We start from the raw sequence: 24,672 nt of genomic DNA, 5'->3' as shown, positions 1-24,672 counted from the left end.
GTGCACACTTTTCTCAGAAAGTACTAAAGCTACATACATGAGATTTATACCACATGTTATATGCATATTGAACTACACTTTAAAGCAGGGATTTATCTTTTTTATTTTTCAAGTTATGATTTTTTTCGAAAGTGCCTTTTTTTGTGATAATTTTTTTCTTTGAAAAAAAAATTATAACTTGAAAAATAAAAATGAAAAAAATAAATCCCTGCTTTAAAGTGTAGTTCAATATGCATATAACATGTGGTAGAAATTTCATCTATGTAGCTGTAGTACTTTCTGAGAAAAGTGTGCACCAAGTTTCAAAAATGGTGTTTTCGAGAATCGCAAATCAAAGTAGGCCTACTTTTAAAAACACATGTAATCATACCTTTATTGTTTTAAAACAGACCAGCTCCATAACTTGGGTCATCTGGGTCTTCTTCTTTGTCTTCCAGCTTTCTTTTGCTCAATCTTTTCTTCTGTCTTGCTTGTTTACTAATTTCAGATGCTGCTCGAAGCGAATCAAATAGCCTTACACTTATCGGCTAGTTTCATTGCTGCTACTGTATTTTTCCCCACACTGATTCCACACTTTGCAAGCACTTGACACTTGGTTATCTGTCCAGAGTTGAAGGTAGCAACAGCATCATAAACCCCAAAGTGAAGAGTTTTCAAACCCACAAACCCGGTTTTAGGGAGTCTTGACCAAATGACGTGGTTGACGCTTTCATTAGGATTTTCAAATGACGTGGTTGACGCTTTCATTAGGATTTTGAGTATGCCCATGAAGGCACCTTTCCAGTAGTGTAGGATCTGATAAGCTCTTGAAAACAGGCTTTATAAACTCCATAATAGGCTTAGGGATACTGGATCTATGAGTGTAATGTTCTCCAGTTGCAATGGACTTATTATATTTACACCAACTATCTGTGCCTGCCGGGCATAACCCGTGATTAGGATCTTCATCTGTGGATACCTTATGATAATACAGTGCCCAAATAGATTGCTTCATATCCTGCACACTATGGCTGTTTTTCCTGATTGCTTGCCCATAGTATGTCTGCAACTGGTCTATGACAGTAGAAGATAAACGGTTTCTATCTCCTAAGCCTTTGCCGTCAGAGAGCTTTACGTATTTGTTTTCAGCTTTCAGTCTTCGTAACCGCGTGCCCATGCGTTTCTGGATATGGCCTATGCATTCTAATTTTTTAATTTTACAGTCAGGACCATAGGGACACATTTCCTCAACAGCTCCAAATCCCTTTGAATCACCGTCACCAAGGTACCGTGTGTAGCGCACATTATATGATCCCACGGATCTACTAAATATTTGTCTTGCCCCTTCAACCTCCATGCCTCCACTTGCTCCCTTGTAATTGGCTATACATGTTAGTTCATGTGCCCCAGACAGCTTATTTGGGCATATACAATGCTTAGAAAATATAGCTAGGTCAATAACAAGGCCAGAATCAAAACTAGTAGTGGTGATAACACCATTTAGGGACGTATAGCCCCTTTTTTGCCATGTTCCATCGATGTCTACAGGGATGTCACGTACTCCGTCATTTAGGTCGACTGCTTGTTCAACAGCTTCTTTCATACCTTTGAAGCATACATCTTCAGCACTGCTTCCTAATATTTCTACATATGCCATAAACTTAGTAGGAGGGGCAGGTAAATTTAAAATACCGCACAAGGTTTTTGCTGCTGAAGTGCCTTTACCTATGGATCGCAACCCATAAACCATTCTTGTATTTATTTCATATTGGTTTGTTTTAGGTAAATCTATTTTACCTGATGACAAAGGAGTGAGATTTCATGCAGTCCATACAATATAGTTCTAATTGACTTGCAAGTCCTACGTTCAATGGGTTTCTCAGTACATAGTTTGTCAAGTCACATGAAGAACATTTTAAAAATTTACATAAAGCACTTGACAACAAACCTAAATCTATAATAATATTTACATTCTCTTCTTTATTGTATACGTCATATTTGTCATCCAAATTTCCTAGTTTCTTTTTAGAAGCACTTTCCAACTCTGATAATACAGTCCTATTACTTACAGGTATAGGCCTAGACCTAGAAATGTTGTTCCCTGAGGGTGATTCATTTTCCTTTCTAAACAAAGGTTTACATACATTCCTTGCTTCTTGAATACCCTAACTGTTTTTCTGGGCCTCCTTGGCATTGTATAATCACAATAAAACACTTCATTATTGTATAAGTTTCATTTAGCCGTCAAGAATGAAAGTAAAAATATGAAACAATAACAACAACAAATAATAACACAAGAATAGTGTCAGCTGAACTGTTTACTTACAGCTGACATCCAATTGCTCAGAATATACAGGTTAGCCAACCTGACAAAGTATAATGTCCCACATGTCTGAAGCACATACTATAACTAAACCTTCTGCTGTGTTTTGAGTTGACACAAACACATCACTGAATTTACGGGTATGGATAGACTAAACAATTTTTTTTTGTTACTTTCTAGTAGCCAAATAATCATGTGTTATATATCAAAATGTGCGTAAAGAACCAAGCTACAAGAAAAAAATATAAACAGAAAATTGATACATTTTTTTTATTTCACCTACCCGGTCCCCTTAACGGAACATCTTAATTTAATGTTTTTATTTTCAGACAGAGAAATCATATAAAAAAGTATCATATTTATCTGAAGAGAATCTCAAAAATACTATAAACTTTTTACTGTTCTCCAACACTTTTTTCAGTTAATTGGCTGAATGTTAGTGAAGCCTGCCACTCTAGGGACTGGAAAATTTCATTTCTGTCTGACCACACGATGAACTGACCTATAGACTTGAAATTTTGTATGGAGCTTCAATTCTACATAAGCATCATCAAGTTTGATGATGATCTCACTCCATGGGATTCAGCTGAGTGTTAGCGAACATTTTTGTTACATCGGTTTTGAGTAAACCATGATTGCAACAATAAAATCGCAGGATTAATAAATTTGTTGTATGACAATCATATGATACTGTAACACATGGGCATATTGAAATAGCTAGACTTGAAATTTTGCATGCAAGCCTGTTACTGGAAATGTAGTGACACCCTACCTTAGAGGCAAAAGTGCCTCTTCTCCTAATCCAATCTCTTATTACCCAAACACTTGTTTCCTTTTTGATGTCCTCTTCCACCATTTCATTTATCACTTTAACGACAAATTTTACCCTCTTATCAAGCAATGTTCAAAGGTAATGCACATTTAATAGTACACTTTCAGACTAATTCACTCAGTTCCATATCAGTCATACTTATTCTAAATTGAGTGTAGACAGATTTCTGAAACATGGCGATTTTAAGCTGGGTTGAGTACCTCGAATAATGCAAACCAGCCTTTGACGGTGTTTTGAGATCTAAAGCATTTTTTACTTTCTGCTTTTCAAGCCATCTACTCTAGTGTATATAATTATTCTAGTGAGTGTTTTAAAGAGAGGTGTCTGTTCAGCATGTGACATTGGAGTAGCCACTGAAAAATGCTTGGCTGTAGATTTCTCGAAATGCTGAACTTTTACGTAACAAACTTTAACTCCTTAAATTAAGTGGCTTTGTACTATAAAATCGAATTTTATCTTTTTATAAGTATCTCTTTCAGTATCTGTATGGGTTCAATGCCATTAGATTTTTTATAAGACAACTCAATTACAATTTCTCTCACAAACTATCAAATAAAAATATTTTTAAAATTTCACTTAAAATAATTACTGTAATGTTTTCAGATATATTATCCTGTTGAGTACAGTACTGACGGCTATAACCGTCAACCTACTTAGAGTAAGCAACAATATCATTAATGGGCTTCAGGTAGTAAAGAACGGTCTTTAGTTCCATTTATTCAAATTGAATTGAAACATTATAAAAGACCAAAATAATTCATTATTTGCACGTTCTTCATGTCAATTTTGTTTTTTAGAATTTTGGAAAACTATGATAATTTTTGAAACACCGATACACGCAAGGTAGTACTTCACGTTTAGTGCACTCATTAGCAGTTTTTCTGTAACGCTCACTCTGTGTTGTATTTGAGCACACAAAGCAGTGTTTTAGTTTTCTTCGACCGTTTTCCCTTGTTGGTAAAGGGCACGGGAAATGGTGATCTCACAAGCGTAGTGGCTGCTGGGCTCCACCCACTTTCAGTGCAACAAGTGTCCAATATTTATCTGATATCTTGATATCTGACGTTTATTCGAATGTCTATTTGTGAAGCTTTGCATTTGGGGTTTTTGACTGCATGTACTGCCTACAAATACAATGGAGAATAACCTATAAAGAAGTTGGCACGAGAACATAACAGGAAAATTGGCGGCTAAGCTTTGGTATTTTTCTGGAGCAAGCACCATACATTAATTATCAATGAATTGCAAGGACTGAGAATATAAAAAAATGAACATTTTCACAACGAGCCATCATCTTATAGCAATAACTTTCAAAATTCCAGAGTCGAAATAGTAAAGAAGAACGCCATTAGAGAACGTAAACAGCCATTCATTATATTGATCATTTGAACAAGCTTGTGATGGACAGTTAAAATGGTCTTTATTCTTTTGGGATCAAACAACTGTAACCGCGAGTACTCTTTTGGAACCACTTTCAGCTACCCTTCAATAGGTTCATGCTGGATGGATTTTAAATGAATATGATATAAAAGTTTGAAAAACTTGTGTTTTTAATTGTACCAATAAAAAGTATTTGTTTTAAATATACAATATTACGTATAAATTAAGATTAATAATAATATTAAATAATTTAATTGTAATAAAAATATTTATTTGTGGAGTCACCTGATGGTTTTGAAAGACCGTCCAAAACATAAACCTTTTGGAAAAGTATTGTTTTATTAACATTCAGTACTATAACTAGATTTCATTGTACAAAACAATCTGTAATGGAGGTGTCTAAAGACATCTTATCTTCTTGTCTACACCCTAGCAACATCTGCTCTCGTACATTCAAATTTGCTGGGGTTAAATTCTTGCATTCAAAATATAAATAAAACTTTCCATGAATGAGCGTTTGGTGAACATACAAATAGGAAACTACAAATAAATTTAACAAAGACAAAAATTATTTATTTTACAAATTATTAGTTCAAAAAAAGGAAAACCACTTATAATAATTAAAATAAACTACATTTTTAGTCGTAAGATATACGGAATAATCTCTCATTCTCTCTACGATGAGTATCGTGAAGCTTGGTCACATTTTCCAGCTGATTCTGGATATTTAGAGTCATTTGGTCGATCCAGTGAAGAGAGTTCATGTGCGCATTCAGGATACGCCCAATCTGCACAATCTGAAACCATCATTGCAACATCAACATACTGGCTACAGTAATGAATATATAAATAATAAGCCTTGTTCCTGAAATGTACTTAGTCTTACAAGGCCAATGTTGTTATGACTTTTATTAACCCTTTATAGGGCAAACAATATTTTTGCCATTTTGCTGGAAAGCTCTCCGGTCGAAAAATCAACCACCCTGAAAATCTTGAAATGACCAACCACTTTTTTACCATGTTTTACATTTTTAACAATTTTTGTTTCATTGTAAATGCTAACACTAGACACTACAGATTACTAAATAATTTTTTTTATGTTTATTTAATTCTTTAGAGGGTGGTTGAATTTTTCAACCGGAGAGCGTTCCCGCAAAATGAACTATGTATGTGTTTTCCGGTTTAAAAATCAACCACTTAGAATACTTATGAAATTGAAGGAAAAAATTAAAACAATAGATTTAGCAAAACATAAAAACTGCCTTTTATTTATACAGAATTGAAAATTGCACAATATTGTGATACAAAATCTTGTCAGTGGTACATATTTACACCTTTAAAACATATTTATAAAATTGGCCATATTTATATATGAATGTACCTATGTAAAAAAGGAAAAAACAAATATAACATTTAGTTAGATAATAAAATACGAGTATAAATGACACTTAGTAAAAAATTAAAAAGTCCTCCAAATAATACGTATGCTTCTGTGTAACGATATCCTAATGTTACTGTTTTTTGAACAACTAATCAGTACTATGGAACGGGGCAAAAAAACACGCCTTACATAGTGCAACCTTGCAAGTGGAACATTCTATACTTGATCTTTTGGGCTTGGCTGTAGTACTACATCTGGCACATCTTCTACTTGATGTACGCAACAGGAAAATGTTCACCCAAATTTCTAATGTTGACGGTTTTTCCTATTCTTTCACCAACTTTCTTTCCTCTCTTACAAACTGCTGGCGAGTTTGTTGTTTTCCGGCTGGTAAAATTTCCAATTAACTCTGCACCAAGTTTTCTTCGGAACATCAGATGTTTCATCACTTTTTGTTTGTTTTGTTTAGCTATATATCTGTACAAAATAAACGAATTTACCATAACAGAATCCAACAGAAAGTAGAATATTTTAATCCACCATTTCCTAGACTTTTGGGCAATACTATAGCTGGACAGTAAATGATCAAAATGATCAACACCACCCATGTACAGATTATAATCGACCACAGCTCGAGGGCATTTAACTTTAACTTTTTCACCCCCTTTTATTTCTTCATTTTATTAAGTCGGCCAACAGTGAAGTATTCTATAAATTATTCATTTTTTAGGACAAAATAATTTTATTTGTTACAGAAATATCTACTATTTTATAGGTCTATTTGTTTTGGTAGCTATTAGCATAAAATACGTTTCCAAACAGAAAAATTATGTAATGGTGGAAAATTATAACAGTTTGTAAAATTTTTTGCTATCATGTAAATACCATATTATTGTACTTTTGGCCTAATATCTTGCCTGCACTGATTATTTATATCTTAAAACGCCCTAATTTATCTTTTGTCATAATTTAAAGTGTTATACTAATGTATGTAAAACTCTGAGGACTATATATATTTTTTTATAAATATTTTTCCAATGTCATGATTTTTAGGTTAAGTGTAGAAGCAAAGACAAAATTGTAGTTTAAATAATTTCAAGTGACGGTGACAACGATAAATGACTGATAAATCAAATGCCTAAAACATTGTAAAATAAAATTAAGTTATTACAAAGAACTTCATATTTACCTGTCAGGAGATAAATTTGATATTAACTCGCTATCACATCAACCAACTGCTGCTTGGTTCACGAGCTGGAAAGGTCTCTGGTTGATAAATCAACCATTTGCCACTCTTCAGATTAAAACTGACAACAGGAAGCACAACAGGAAGCTGAACAAAATTAGTAAGCTTCCATACAACCTTACCAAGCTACTGGAAACAACAAGAACGACAACTGCATGCTCTGTCACCGAATTATGAGCCGATATTGTAAATGGTTGAATTTTTAACCGGAGACTGTTCCCGCAAAAGTAATAAAATTTCCTTGCCCATACAAAGGCCATATTAGGTGGTTGATTTTTCAACCGGAGACTGTTAAAGGGTTAAAGTTATTTGGTTAACAAAATTAAAATTTTTAAAATATTTTGGTCTTGTTGTGGAGAGCAATTTTGTATATTTTCTACAGAAAAGCCATATTACATATCGATTTAACATATGTTAAACAGAAACTGCCTGTAATACCATCCACTTATACAGGAGAGTGAAAGAGGTGTGATTGGCCCAAACTTCAATTAACTGATATGGCTTAACAGCAATCAATATGATTCTTTGTTATAGGCTGCTAGTTTTTTGATAATTTGACACTTATCTTCTTTATATGTCTTCTATGTCAGCATCGTTCTAAACTGTATGTAACTCATTAGGGACTATTGTAATCCCCTTATCTGCCCTTTAATAAATATTGCTATAAAAAATTAAAAAATTTAAAAAAGCTAAAGAAAAGGGTAGAAGGGGACCCCTCATTTCACACATCATCAAAGTCAAAGTCAAAATATCTTTATTTACATTATGTACATGGGTACAATAAATAGTGTCACTACAATTAAGTTACATAATTGGATGATTATAGTAGATCATGTTGTTGAATAAAATTCTTCAAATGAATAAAATGCTTTTCTAATTAAATAATCTTTTACTATTGATTTAAATTTCTTAATATCTTCAACTCTTGTTATTGTTTTTGGAATTGACTTAAAAAAATTTTATTCCTGCATAAGAAGTTTTTTTTTGTATAAAATTCTAAATTGTATCGTGGTATTACTAATTCCTTCTTGTTCCTAGTATTGTAAGTATGGGTTTCACAATGAATTTTAAATTTAGATTGATAGGTCCTAACATACATAACATATTCTAAAATATTTATATGTATGTTAAAAGGCTATGCACTGTTAAAATATTTAGTTCAGTGAAATTATTTTTCACTGACTCATCCTTCTTCATTTTCAACATTATTCGTAGTGCTTTTTTTTTTGCAAAATTAGAATTTTATTTAGGTTTTGGTGTGTGGTTCCTCCATACACTCCTATCCCATATGCAATGTGGGATTGAATATGTGCATGGAAAACCATTTTTAGTACTGACAAACTGCATAAATAAGAAAGTCTTTTGATAGCATATAACCCAGAATTTATCCGCTTAATTATCTGTTCAATACGAAGATTCCAGCTAAGATTTTTGTCTATTGTTAGACCGAGAAATTTTGTGTAGGAAACTTGATCCAAACTGGAATCGTTTATCAATATGTTAGGATTTAAACGTTTTCTGTCTTGTTTTGTATTAAACGAAATAAAATTAGTTTTATCGGTATTTAAAACTAATTTGTTGTCAATGAAAAATTGTTGTACATTTGAGAGTTGCAGATGTGCAGATATCTCCAATTCGACTTCTGTTTTTGCAGATATAATGAGATTTGAGTCATCTGCAAATAGGCACAGCTGGTTTTTTGAACTTTCAAGATTACTAAGGCAGTTTGGCATATCCTTTATATAGCATATAAATAATATAGGACCTAAAATAGACCCCTGGGGTACTCCATTTTTTACTAATTGGGTGTTGGATTGAAAGTTTAGTAATTTGTTATTTTTTATGTGAGTTATTTCAACGTATTGTTCTCTTTTAGATAGATATGACTCGAACCACTTTAAATGAATATTATGGATACCTAAATTTTGCAATTTGTTAAGTAAAATTTCATGAGATATGCTATCAAAAGCCTTTGATAGGTCCATGAATATTCCTGTTACATTATCACTTTTGTCGACTGCCTCTATTTACAGACTCAGTGAATTCTATCAATGCAGTTATAGTAGATTTATTTTTTCTAAAACCGTGTTGTTCCTTGTCATAAAGATTATTTATTTCTAAGTGTTTGACTAATCTATTGTACATGGTTCTTTCAAAAATTTTTGAAATTGATGGTAAAATTGAAATCGGACGATAATTTTGAATGTCTGTTACAATACCTTTTTTGTAGATAGGTACAACCTTAGACAATTTTAACTTACTAGGAAATATGCCAGTAATGAGAGAAGAATTTACCAGACGCATTAATGGTTTAATTAAAGAGCTTTTTGCAAATTTTATCAATTTCATAGGCACTCCGTCATACCCGCTACAAGATTTATTTTTGAGTGAGTCAATAATTTGATTCAGTTCTTCTACACTCAAGGGCGGGCATTGAAATTTAGGAGACGTTATATTTTATGCTCTCAGACTGTGGTTGTAAAGAATTTGAAGGAAGGTCTTTTAACAGTGCATCTGTCACATTTATAAAATAATCATTGAAGGACTTTGCAATTAGAGATGGTTCAGTTGCAAAGTCCTTAAGTCCGAAGTCAATGAAACTTTCGTATATAATGGAATAAAAAGAATTTCAATTAAAAGGAATTTCCTGATATCATTATTTTGGCCCCATAAGAACATTGAATGATTTCAAACATCCTTATGATCTTAGTTTTGTTTTAGAATAATCGAAGCTGTCTTCTTTTAAAGACATGATTAGTAAGCATCCAGATGATTTTTAGTTTTTATATTCTTACTGGGTATGCAAAAAAAAAACTTCATTGGAACAGTTGGCAATTATTCTTGAGTATAAATTACACAGGATAGTGACAAACAGCTGCATATACAATCTCTATTGTTATGTATTTCTACATAAAACTAAAAAGATTAATGGGAGAATAACAGACGTACCGGATCGGAGTTGTCTTGTGTTCTACTGGACTCGTTGAGGTTTTCAATAATTTCCCTCAAATCCTCGCTCATCTGCTTCAGTTGAGTGTCCAAAGTTTCAGCCATGTGGTATCTGAAACATTCATCAGACGTCCAAATCTCTACTTAGAAATATAAAAACTTCACCTGGTAGTTAACACTGTAGTTCTGGAGATTTTAAAAACACAAATAGACCCCAAACCAGGACCATAAAAATAATGATAACACCATAACAATTGGATAACACATAAACACATTGATATATAAATAATGACCATTGTAGTATAGTGGTAAGGCTGTGGCTTTCTAACAGACAGGTTACGGGTTCGATTCCTGGGGAGGTCCTAAAATATTTATAAATGGGTTTGGATCGTTTTCCCATAAAACATGCTGAATTCAAAGGCAATTGGCGTGAAAAGAACCCTCTTAAAAATTACAATATTTGCACCATTTCCGGTTCTAAAATGTATTTTGAGCAATAAAGATACAGTTTAACACATTCATATCTATGTTTTACCATAAAACTTTGGCTATGTAGTTATACTGTTGTCTACTGGAGATCTAAAGCTAAATATTGTTCATCTAGATAATTGTGAATAATAAAAATACTTTTTCTCAAAAACATTTGATCAAGATTAAATAATATACTTGCACGTTTTAAACCCGGTTACGGAAAATGAACTAAACCTGCTCAATTTAATCTTTGTTAGAAATTAAATGTTTAGAATAGTAGTTTGCCAAATTACACACTCAAAATAATAACTAAGCTAATAATAAATAACTAAAATAATAACTGACCAATGATGAATTTTGTGGATCTCCCAGTCAAGAATAAAAGTTAAGATGGTAATTTAACAACAACACTATTTTCATACTATTCTAAAATTACATACTCAATTACAGTATATGGCATTCAGTCTTAATCGGTTTAACACAAGTTTCAGAGTTTAGAATTTCCAAAGTACTAAGTTCAAGCAACATTTCAAAATAGTTGTTTATAATAGGTTTTGCGTGACAGAAGTTTTTTTTTCGGACAGTAGTCTGGAAAAGCTTCATTTTTTTAAATTATTGTACTATTTTTCTAGTTGTTTTTATTATAGTTGGTTTCATAATAGAGTTTAATAGTATTACCAATGCACTAAATGGTTTAAATTCATCACTGGTGTAAGTAATCTGTAGTAAAAGTTAGATAGTAACTTTGGCTTTGCAATCTGAAATACACTATTGATTAAGCTCTGCATACTTAATATTTTCTAAAATTTAAATTCAAAATGTAAAGAAACGTTTCAACCCTTTTTTCTAACTTCAGATGAAGGTTCAACAGCTGTTCAGTATCAGTTAAATTTATTTATATTATGTTTCATGAATATTATCATTATTTTCTTTTTTTATAAAATATAACAGGAATCTTTCCAATTATTCTTTTTGTAAAAACTTTCCTCTGATTTTAATGAATACTTAAAAAAAGGACAAGCTGAATGGTCCTGCCGTTCTTAGGCTTATAAGTTATTTAGCAATTCATTTTTGTTATGTAAATTAAAAAACTTTTGAGCGTAATTTGGAGAATTTTCATAGCTTTCTTCTATGGAACACAAGCTACTGCAGTTTGCTGTAAAACCAGCCAACACATGAAACATTCCCTAAGTGCTAAATGGTTACTAAAAAGCAGCATGTCAATGGTTCATTGATATTTTGTTTTTTAAACTATTTATATCATTTGGACATTGGTTTTAAAGCATCTTGACCGAATAGTATTTTGATTTAAACAATAGATAATAACAGAGAAGAAACAACTTAACACACATAACTTGATTAACATTTCTTGATTTACATAATTTATATAGATACTGACGTGTGCTCTCTCTCTGGATCCGTGTTGGTGGGAACGTCTGCGGTTTGTCTCTCCAGTGGCACCAACACCTCTTCCAGCTCTCTCTGTTGTGTCTGGATAAACTCCAGCTCGTTGGTGAGCTGTTGCTGTTGAAGCTTCATGGCTGCCACCTCGTTGTTCAACTCCAAAATCTGAGCATTTAAAGGGGCACAAAATTAAAGCCAAGCTGTGACATTAGTTAAAAATGCAATTAAGAACAACTTTAAGCTCGTCTCTTTGTACAGGACAAGGATTCTAGTGACTGAAATGAAGAATATATCCACAAAAGCCCAACAGTTATTTCTACCATCCAGATTTTAATACAATAAAAATGTCTATGTATTCTATGTATTTGTTTATTTACTCTGTGAAGCAGATTCCAGGTCAACTGCAGTATTTGAAGGTTGTAAAAGATTTGCTTATCTTTGTTTAACAATGAATGACTTTATTTATTGAATATGATTTGAATTTTTGATCTATTGAATGGCACTTTCACGTACCTGCAACACAGCAAATGCTTGACAAGAGTTCACAACATTGTTGACAAGAGATAAAAATGATGTACACCATCTCATAGGTTAAACCAAAGTGTTAAAAATCATTTGATCGCGTCCTGCAGGTTATTCAATAAAATTCCTCTAACTGTAGGGTCGGTAAGTTTAAGAACAAGATCAGTACATTTTTTTTAAACAAGCATTTTACTCAATTAGCGAGTTTGTATCTGAACAATGGACTGAAGACTTCTTGTCATAAATCCCAAAGTTGCCTATTAATGTGATTGAGTTGCCTTAAACATTCGTAACGAAATGTCTCTTTGAGGCGACACCCGTGTGCCAGGTTTAGTTACATACTGATACTTTCCAGTACCAAGTATTTTTTACATTTTTAGGATTTTTTGACATAAAACTTAAAAGTTTAATAAATAGAGTAAACAATGAATCATGTTTACAAACTCTCAAATAATGCCAATTTGTCAAATACAATGTATTACCACTATCACACAACATTCTACGAATAAATATTGGAAAACACCTAGTAAAGTATCAACACATTACGTAACCATTTCCAAACTCGCGTACGATACAAAGTATGTGGCATCTAAGTAGTTTGAGTAATGTCCATAAGATTGCACTACCAACTGGACAGCTATCTTCTAGACATTTCTAACATAATAGAACACACAATAACACAATATAACAGCTGATACAACAAAAATAAACCAGCTGATAATATGAAAACGAGTATACAATGTTAAATTTTTGGTTTAGCCTCAATACATCGCGGACAGGGAACTGCCTTTCCCTGTATAGTATTAAAGTACACAGGCCCTGGGGCTGTAGTAGGCCCTGTAGGGCCTTCTAGTACCCTGTGTTTTATTAGTATGTAATACTATAATGAACATCATAATAATACATATTACTAACAATACAGTATAATAAATAAGTTACTGTAGATTAAGGAATTTCATTAGATCGTGACATTCATAATTTAGATGTACATTGTATCGTTAATAAAGAGAATTTGACCCTTGTAGTTTGTAACTACATGAAGACTTCCAACTAGGAGTTTCCAAGGTTACCAACCTTTTCGCTGTTGCTCCTGAGCAGATTATCCCACTTGTTGATCTGGGCGGCCTGACTCATGAAAATCTTTTCCTGCTCGTTAAACTCATCAGTCCACTTTTTTATTGTCTCCTGCAGCTGTACAAAGGTGATATTGGACGGAAGTCCCAGTGAAGATGTGGCGCTAGCTGCACTGGAGGTAGTCGTGGTCGTCGTAAGAGTGGCAACAGTGGTGGCGGTGGTTGCTCCGAGCTTGAGACTTGGGGTGGTGGTGGCAGAGGATCCCGGGGTCAGACTGAAACTTAGGGGAGCAGATGTGGTGGTGGCGGCAATGGCGGGGGTGGAGGAGCCAAAGCTGAAGCCGGGAGTGGAGCTGGCCGCTGTGGAGGCGGGGGAGTGGAGGTCAGACCAAAACTGGGGAATGCTGGGGCACTGGTGGTCGTAGCAGGAGTGCTCAGAGAGAATGATGATAGTGGCGCAGTAGCAGCTACTGGCTTCACAGTGGCAGTTTGGGCTACAACAAAGAAGAAGGCAATACATTTTTAAAACATTCAATATATTTTCCATCTAGAATTTTAACTAAGGCCATTGTTAATTACAGTTAGCCTACATCTGGGAGCCTACAGTTGGGAGCCTATAGCCTATGTTCAATCAATTTGTACAAAAAGCTGTTGAGAGCAAAGGTTGGTACAAACTTTAGAGAGAGCTGCCGACCGCTACTCAAAAAATCTAAAACACTCACACTACCAGGTTTATATATTTTTGAATTGTTCAAACCATAAAAATCCAAACACCTTTGACCTATACAAAAATCAGCATAGTCATAATACTGGACCCAAAAATCTACTTGCCTTTCCAATTCATAAAACTTCTTTATTTGAAAAAAGTCCAATATCTATATGGAAATTTGCTTTTATAATTGTTTAACTTTATCACTAAAAGAGCTTAAAAATAATAATTTCCAAAATAGTATTAAAAGCCTCCTCATAGAAAAAGCTTATTACAGTGTAAATGAAATGCTGAAAGATTTTCAAACAATATCTAATCATTCTTGAAGCTCTTTTCTTATTGGAAATTATTTATTAATTTAAGCAAACTCTCCAATAATATAAGTTTTTATTTTTGTGAGGCATTTCGTACTCAATGAGAACATTCAGTTGTGTGGGTCCGAAGATGTTCTCATTGAGTACGAAATGCCTCACAAAAATAAAAACTTATATTATTGGAGAGTTTGCTTAAATTAATAAATAACTAATCAATTTTAAAATCCCAACCCATGCAACTATTCATTACTACACCATATTATCCCTTCAGTCTATGTAAAATAAGGATTAATGTCAATGTGCAATAAATACTTTGAATTAGAAACTGAGCACATTACTTCATCTGTGAATTCAGAAAGGAACAATGTTAACTACACGTTAAAGCATTGTTGTACAACCCTCTGGGAACCTGTTGGTGATTCAGATCATTTCAGTTTGACTGTTATTGGATCAACATTACATTATTGATGGTCATATAAGTATTAGTACTGTGACTATTCTAATCACTTAATTTGTTAACTACTAATCATGTTGTAGAGTCAATGTTAGCAAATGATGAGACGAGTAACATTAAAATTCTCAATTCACATCTTACAGCAAACAAAGTTAGTAAGATAACCAGATAGACCCCAAATAGCATTAATCATATTTTGGTTCATATTCTTTTCCTGATAAGAGTCTCAATACATCAATGATGTTTTTATGAGCATTCCTGAATTCTGGACATAGTGTTACAATATAATCACATCGTCCCTTTCACATATTGGATTCGCTGAGACAACATTTTTATAGTGTTGTTCTTTAAATTATTAATGAAACATAGAAAAGATCACAAATTTTTTTGGTACAAAACCAATTAAAAGTGCAAATTGGAAAATTAAGTATTGAATAGAGACTGAAAATCAATTTGCATTTGAATGATTACAGTAAATGAAATAAATCTAAAAACATTTCATCGATGAAATTCAAACTTGCTGATAACTTTTGTTGACTTGCCACATTATGAATTAACTGAATAACCAATATTGCCATTTTGAAAGAATAATTTCTTGCTAAATAAAGACAATTTTGTAAAAATGTGAAAAAATGTATTTGTTGCCAAAAATTAATAACTTTAATGAGCAAACTCTTTTATTTTTTCACACGTTTCCGTACAAAATTGTGAACTCTGTTCATCACATTATGAGAAAGCCAACTGTATGCCTTACTACAATGTTATTATTCTAATTTTTCTCAATTAAAATATTTTTTACATTCAACATCTTCAGTTATAACACAGTATGTTTCTTAACAAAAAGATTATGTATAACAATGTAAAATCTGAGAAGAGCTTATAATTCTAGTAATTTATCTGTTTGAGAACTAATGAATGATCTGTCATTTATGAATATGAAGATTTATTATCAAAGTGTGTAATATAAAGAAATTAGGATGTCCACTTAACTTTCGGAAAGTGGTAGGAACAATAATCTACATTTTTATAAAAAAGAACGGGCTGATCCACTTGTAAATAGTATAAATATATCATAAACAATTGTTTTAGTATTAGAAATGTTTAGCCACAATGTACCAATTACATTGAGAAATAATAATACAATTAATCATTCTAAAGTAATGTTATTACTAAAAGGTAGGGTATTATAATAACGTGTAAAGTTTTTCCTTCTTTTATAGTACACATTTTAATTATTATATTAACATCACAGCATTTTTATTTTTGAATCTAACTTTGCATCTTTGTTCAATATAACATTTTAAAAACATTAATTGATTTCCTGCTAAATTTTGTGTTTTTATCTTAAAAAATTGTATTTTAAAGAAATATATTTTTTTTAATACAAATAAAACTTCAATTTCATTTTAAAATCAAATCTTTTTTATTAACTATGCTTACTTTAGAAATGACAGTAGCTTGTTATGACAAGTATTATAATTATAAATGATTGTTTACACCATCTTTTTTTTGGAAACAGTATTTTTCATACATTTTTTATTAAATAATAAACACTTTGGATGTTGTAAAATATAGTTTTAAAATGTTAATTTAATACTAGTATTTGAATTGTTCTAAATTATTTTTAACATAATGGCTTTAGAGTTAACAACATTCTCATTCTGCCTGACAATGGACTTCAAAAAAGGAAATTATGTTCCAAAATTTAGATCAGAATAAGAGATCACAATATTAACTTAGTATACTCCCACTCATTCGTGAAAATGCAACTCTCTAGATGTACAACAAATTAGATACAGACCAACTTTGATATCAGAACAGAGATATGTAACAATTGAGTAATACAACAGTGTATAGTATGATATAAGATATTCTGACATAACTAACCTGGAGTCTTGCTGTCACCGGCCCCGCCCAGAGAGAAGCCCCCGCCAGCAGGAGTGGCACCAAACAAAGTACCGCCGGTGGGGGCACCCAGTGAAAACCCACTTCCTGCTGCTGCTGCAACCAAATTAACATATCCAGCTAAATGAGACACACTTGAAATCGTATCATACGAGATGTAATCAATCATTCCCTCTGAAATGTGATTCACATCTCAATCTAATTTACGATTTAACATTGAAATAAATCATTTGCAGGCCACTGCTGGACAGAGCTGTCCAAAAGAACCCGACCTATTATATTGATTTTCTTCCCTGTTCTTACATTATAAAATTGATGTTAATTTATCAATATCATTGTCTCTTTCCTTTTTTCTTTTTTTTAGCTAATTAAACATATTCTGTATATTTCTTAATACTTATACTAGTTTTTACCCTCCAACGTGAAACCTGACAGAACTTTTTTGTTGATTAATTACAGTACTTTAATCTGCAGAAATTGAAAATAAATTATTATAAGTGAAAATCATTTTAATTTGTTAGAAATACGGCATTAAATATCTATACAAAAAGTGTGGCTGTTTCAGTAAAACATAATGTTTACTTTTGCTATATTACCTAAAACAATACACTTTTAACAATTTCTTAAAATATTATTACCCTTTAATCATTGTTTTAATTTTAGGTTAGAATCTCAATTAGCCTATCAATCTTGGAGAGTGGGAGAAATCAAAGTACTAGGTTGGGAGAAGATAAAAAACTAAGAAGAGGTAGGTATAAGAGGGGGGGGAGGTGATACCTTAGGTGCTGCCCCCTGTTGATGGCCGGAGGCATTGCTGTTAGTCCATGAGTTGAAAGTTAGTTTAATGTAAAATATTACGAATTTCAAAACTCGTGTTTCATTTACTTGCTCAGAAATGGCAAAAAGCAAAAATTACCTATTCTTACAAAAACTGATGTTACTCGACTTTTAAATATAGTAGGCTTAAAACTTATTTCCTTAAATTTAGAATTAAATTTAACTTAAAACAAATAGATATTATTTGTGCGTCAAATATTTTTTTAGCTATATGGTTTTCATTAAAAAACTATAAATTTTACACTTTATATTTATTTTTTATATATATAAATATATAAACAAAATAATTTTCAAGACATTACATATTAATTTTTTCATATTGCTGCATACTACATTTAATACAAAGTAAAACAAAAAAGTATTAGGTTGATAACTTAAAAAATAGCCTAATTATGAGTTTACAAAACTAATACATTTTGTCAAAAAATGGCTTGGGATTCTTGGGATTTCTCTTGATATAATGCCCGGGGTTAAAATTGGGTTAACCCTCCATGCCAGATATTCAGTCCTGGACTACTCTTCCTCATGCATTGCATTGCCCTCTATCATGAAAGGGTACACCATTTCAAAACTTGTAAACCTTCTTCTATGAATTTTATATTTAAAATCTATACTGAAAATAAATCTGAAAGAAGACAATAAAAGAAAATTACCAGGAGTAGCCGAGCTACCAAGAATAGTAGATGCAGTAGTTTTGGGTGGTCCACCAAAGCTAAAGCTCATGTTGATTTACTGGATCTGAAACAAATACACACCATATAAAAAACAATCAAAACTTGTACCAATGAACAATTGCTACTTTAGTGACTTTCAATCAATTTGTATAAGAATGAAAAAGTGGTTTAGCTTTGAATAAAGCTAAATCAGTTATTGTGAGTTTCCAAACAAATTATAAAACAGCATTAACATTAACCCAAGAGGTGAGGAGCTCCTGAAATTTATGTTTTGTAACAATCTTATTCTAGAAAATAGGAGGTCTAGTTCTACTTTTATAACTAGAGTAAGACAAGAAGTTCTGGTATTATCTTATCTAAAGGACTTAAAATATTAATATAGTAAGGTCACATGTTTAAAAGGGGCCTCACATTCGGACAACTGCCCTATTAGGTGCGATATAGAGGCAGGAGTTGAGGTGAACGTAACCCTCAGGGTTCTAAAATCCAAGGGACCCTTAGCAAAAGAGCTGGAGGAAATAGAACCCAATCAGAAAAATGAATTTGAACTAGAAAGGTCCGTTCAATTGGTGGAGCAAGCCATAATAAAGGTCTATGATGAAAACTGCCCCCTTAGACAAAACAGGCTAAAGAAAGATGTACCTTGGTGGACTAGGAGGCTAGAAACACTCAAAATGACTGGATACCGTACCAATCTGTCCTAAATGAATACAAGAAAGAAATTAGGAAAAAAATAAAAGAACCTGGAGAAATTTTTGTAAAAACATACCTGCCAGAGGCTGCTTCATAAAACTCTCCAAATTGATCACTCTAACCCTCTAAATCCTTAGTAATTGCAATTGCATTTAGTAATTGCAACAATTCATGCATTGTTTCAACACTATACCCTAGAAATTCAATTCAAAGTAATAAAAGTTGCGCATCCTCATTTGAAAATGAGGCTTAAAACTAAATACATGATTTAATTGCACTTTACCCTCATATTTACATTAGATTAAAAACTAAAACAAACTTGTATTAAGACAAAAACAACAATACAATTTATTACAAAGAACCAGATTCACAGTGACTCGACTTAAGTGTATACATTGGTAGACAATTCACTAAGCTTTTGTCAAAAAACCAGTAAATGTACTACAAAAAAACCAGTTACAATATTGTTTCAAATAGTTCAAACAATTCGTAAGAGGTAGCAGCACAATGCAGAGCCAGTAAAACTCACAGAACTAATCTCATACGTCAGTGAAATGAGACATATTAAACCAGCCGTTCAGTGCCTTCATCCGCTAGCAGAACTACAGCTATCAGGCAGTGCCCGTGTTGGGTAGACTTTAATAAGCGGCCTACACTCTTTATTTGGTACTTTGGGATTATACCGACCACACCCAGACATGAATCGTTATTTGACATTTTGCTTCTACTGATTACTAGATTAGCGTAGAACAATATTTCGTGAATATAAAACAGGAATATTGTCTTATCGCAAAACCCTCCCCATCCTCAGACAGAGGTCAAAGTCGAGCGGTCTAGTAGATAACGTGATTGCAGAGTCTCGCCGCCCGTTCAGCTGTTGCATCGCTTTGTACTTCCGTGTTTTACCCGTACATTTCTCCAAATACAAAAATTCAACAAAAACAAACATTACCAAACAAAAAACTAAACTCTTTATTGAAAAAAAAAAAAAAAAAAAAAAAAACACTCAAAACTTGTTTTTATTCTTGATCACACTCCGCCACCCAAAATGCGAGTGCCTGTGGCCATCAGCGCGGGCTTCGAACGAAAGAAAAACATCCCTCGAGATAGTACCTATCAGTAAAATATCAAATTCTACAGGGGCTGATCAGAAATATAAATTAAATTATAATAGAAAGGCAATTATGTACCGTGCAAAAAACTTAAATATTCATGTGATGCCGTGCGGCCTGTCGTAATCGGGATTCTCGAGAAAGATAAGATAGCAGCGACAACAATACCGATCACAACACCTGGAAATGCTTGTAAATTTGTAATTAAAGAGTTGTTTTTTCGTTCTATCATGTTTGTTTCTATAAATTTATATTTTTGTGTTCTTCATACGGGTGTGGTCGGTATAATCCCAAAGTACCCTTTATTCAGTTGTTTTTATTCTTTTATCCGAAGGAATTAATTTGACATTACAATTTATTTAACTTAGCATATTACTTTAACTTACTAGTTATAGTAATTATAATGTAAACAATAAACAGCAAGAAGTAACTAATATTTTGAGACTTTGAAAATGGTGATGAATGAGGAAAACATGTAAGATATTTCTCACAAGTGACGAGTTTTATCTAAGTGGTTTCAACATGTGAGTTTGGCTCTTGGTCACCCCTGAGGAGAATTCTTTCCTCCATTTCACAAAAGTGGTTACTCATTGATATTAAGCTGGGCAAGTTATAAATATTGTAAGGTTTCTTTGACATCTAAGTCTTAAGCCATAGTTGGTTGTGTTGTTTTTTATGGTATTGTTAAATTTATGTTTTTAAAATTGTAACATATACGACATTCTTCTTGTTACAGTAATTTATTATAACTCTTATTGTGTACGATTTTTATGTTGGATAATAAATCGAATTGTTCGATATAAATAATTGAATAACAGTGCAGGGCACTTAATTAAAGTATCCCCCCACCCCCAGTGTTTCATCCGGAAAGGGTTAACTGTTTTAACCCCTATGTCCATATACTACGATGTTGTAAAAATGGCTTAAACTCCCAACGTCCAAAAAGTGTGTACATGTACTTTTTAGTATTTACTCGCCACCTATTTTACCAAACATGAGCCTACTCTTCTTCTTCTATGATGCGGCCTATTGACATGCACTTAAGCCTCAAGGGCCTTTTGCGCACCCCAGAAGCACACCATGAGGCCTACCAGTCTATGATGTCAGCAGTTCCACAAACCACCAAAACAAGCCATCAGGTCCTCCTGGGGAAATTCACCACCCTTGTCCAAACTACCAAAGATAGCATACCGCTCCCTTGCTATTGTAGGACAAAGAGCAAGGTTCGGCAGTTTCATCCTGCTCATGATACATTCTACAGAGCGTATTACTTCGTAAAGCTTTGATTTTGTATTTTGTCAGTGTGATTGAGAAATCACTAAATGAGCTATCTGCACATAAAAGACATCGATCTGTATAGCTGTAAGGTCTAAGGCGCTACTCTCAGACGTGAGTTAGCCATTTTTGCGGTCTGGTGTACACTTAGTTACTGGTCTGAGATAAAGCCGGTGGGAGGGGCACCTTAAATTAAGTCGTTGACTTGGGTAGAAGTTGGCAGGATCAAATATTTTCTTACATAAGTGTACCCAGACACTTAACACCTGTTTTGCATTTTTTCTTCACTGTAATTGAATCATAACCATGATAAGATCTTTACAGTTAAAAAACCAGAAATGGCAAAACTGAAATGTGACACTACTATGACACACTTGGGATTTTAGTCACATCACTTGATATAATGGACGAGATTAAAAGGTTTCATGTCCAGCATCAATGTTTGTGTACTACTAAGGGTTATTTTTACAAATAAATGTGATAGCACATTTAAGTCCTATCCACTCAACAAAGTCAAACCACAAGAAATATTCTCATTTAAAACAAACAAACATAATACCTAAGATACTGATTGACACTTACCAAATCAAAGTAGAAACGTCCAACAATTTCAAATAAACACCAAACCTAGCTAGATTGAGAATCGGTTGAAACCAACTACCTACGGCTACGGCGTGATATTAAATTAAACTCAAACTCACTGACTACTGTATCTCATCTAATCCTCTCGTAGTCCATGACTTTGTGACCAAAGAGAAAAAACATATGGACACCATACAGTATAAAAGAAAAACTATAGGACTATAGTCTTAGTTTATCTCATTGTTGCTTGGTATTTTTACCATGAAACACTACACGTATTTTGTCTTCAAAATTATATTTATTTATACCAATAGTACATCTTCACTTCCACTTTTATTCAATAAATAAGATTTTAGGAAAACGTTATTTTCAAACCATTTAAAACTGTATCTATCGTATATTCGAGTTTTCAAACCTTTATTTTTGTGTCTGTCACAAACTTTAAGATGTACTGCCATAGATGATTGTGATCCGTTTGAAGAGCGGTTGATAAATGAGGTGAGATGCTACACTTTCTTTCCTCAATTTTTCAATCATTTATGTTCTTTAATATAACCGATACATTAATTAAATATATGATCAATATTGCTTCCTCATCACCACTCACCCTTTTTTACAGTTACGATTACCTAATAACTTATTGTGTTGTAATCGTAGTGATGACCGTATAATATAAAAGATAAAATAATGGAGTGAAAAGTCAATCTAACAATTTAATTTCAATGCATTTTTTGCATTGCAGTATGCATTTTAACACAACAAAAACTTAAGGCCCTACTTTTTGACTCGATATATGTTGAGCTCAATTCAAAATGTATTCATAAATATACCATATCACTAATAATTTATATTTCTGGGCTGTTTCAACTTTTCTGTTCAACTTTTTCTATTTCTGGGTTTGCCACAAAATCCATTTTTAATAATCACTTTCTAAAAATTTATTAGAAGCATTACAGTTACGATACAATTATTGTAAATATTTATAAATTGGTAACAGTTGAAATAAAATGTAACAACGTCTATTAATTGATGAAGGTGAACAACATTTATTAACTTGCAAGTATTTTGGTAGTAGTTTGGTTAAGTAATCTTTTAACGGTTAGGAAGCTTCCTATATTCAAATTCAAATTATTTTTTATTGGCACAATGAAATATTGCATTGTTTCTTGTGCAAGTCACCGTTTTAACATTCCGATATCAACATTGTAATATTCTAAATAAAAAAATCAAATCAAATTTGAATATCATGTAAAAAGTGTTTCTCAAACCACTAAATAAATATCTTGTGATTAAAAATCTTAACATCAGAATAATATGCATATAAAATTATTTAATAACCACAACAGCCTCATTGAGACTATAATAAACTTTATTGTGTTATGTACGAAGCATCTGAATTTTAAGATGGTATATTGTAACAAACTAAGTAATAAGTTAACAATCATTTAGGAAGTGATCAAATAATTTTAAACGTATAGTTTTTTTATACTAAATAGCTTCAACTTACTCAAAACACAACATGGCAATAGAATGGCGGTTAATTTTTAACGATAATAATACATTTCTTATTAAAAAATATTTAGGCTACTATCAAGGTAACAACAAAGTATTTAGATCTCAATTGTAATAAGCATATGCACTCTCGTATTAATAATTACTGATAGTAATCAAAACATCGTTTTAATAAAGGGCAACGACATTGTAATAAAAAAAGCAGACGTTAAATAAGTCAGCTATACATGTAATTTTTTAGTTAAATAAAAGAGACACATGCATATAATTACCGTAAATTAAATTACTGATAAAATTACTTATGAAACTATTTTTGTATTTAATTAAATATTTTTAAACACCCATTGTATACTACTAAACTATAAACCTAGTGGCTATACGAAAACAACTAAATTGCCGTAGCATTTAAGCAAAAATAAGTTTACTGAAATGAAAAAATGAAACATTACAAAATAAGTACTCATGAAGTCCTCCTCCGTAGACTAGTGGTTATAGTCTCTAACCGAGAGATCACGGGTTCGAATTCCGGGGACGTCCATAAATGCAAAAAACCAGTGCACTTCGAAGCCGGCATAGCTGACGCTGAGGCTTAAATGAGATTTAAAAAAGTATTTATTAAATATTTCGTTATATTTAGAGTTACTGGAAAAATAAAGAAGCACTTTTTCACTGGTTTATCATATGTGGTACAAACACGCTTCACATCTCTTTATTTTGAATAGAATTTTAAAATGTTTTAGTAAGACGACATATTTATCTATCGTTAAGTGAAACAAGAAAACAGTAACACTACGTTTCGAGATCTGCAATCTGATCTCTTCTTCAGGTAAAGAAACTAACCTAATACATAATTACAAACTAGGTTAAAATAAACAAATCTTACTAAAGCGTTGTGGCACGCCTGAGTCAGGAATCACAACCTACATGTTGTATGTCAACTTCACTAACACTAAAGACATGCACTTAATAAAAAAACTATACAAAACACCAATCATTAAACTAAACTACGGAATACATGTCACAATATGTCTTCACTCGTCTACTA

The 24,672-nt window shown here is 32.4% G+C and overlaps 1 protein-coding gene across 1 annotated transcript; it reads right to left on the bottom strand.

Annotated features, from left to right (window-relative positions):
• Positions 1-5,061: 5,061 nt before the first annotated feature.
• Positions 5,062-22,249, bottom strand: LOC124355356 (nuclear pore glycoprotein p62-like). Its single transcript, XM_046806470.1, is given in 8 exon segments — positions 5,062-5,311; positions 10,091-10,202; positions 11,961-12,130; positions 13,562-13,936; positions 13,939-14,054; positions 16,925-17,041; positions 18,433-18,517; positions 22,116-22,249. Coding segments are annotated over 7 exon segments (1,119 nt in total). The 5' UTR covers positions 18,503-18,517; positions 22,116-22,249; the 3' UTR covers positions 5,062-5,152.
• Positions 22,250-24,672: the final 2,423 nt, after the last annotated feature.

Source organism: Homalodisca vitripennis, chromosome 2 (assembly GCF_021130785.1).
Source record: "Homalodisca vitripennis isolate AUS2020 chromosome 2, UT_GWSS_2.1, whole genome shotgun sequence".
NCBI lineage: Eukaryota > Metazoa > Arthropoda > Insecta > Hemiptera > Cicadellidae > Homalodisca > Homalodisca vitripennis.
Note: the sequence above shows the minus strand (reverse complement) of the source record. Positions and strands in the feature narration are given on the sequence as shown.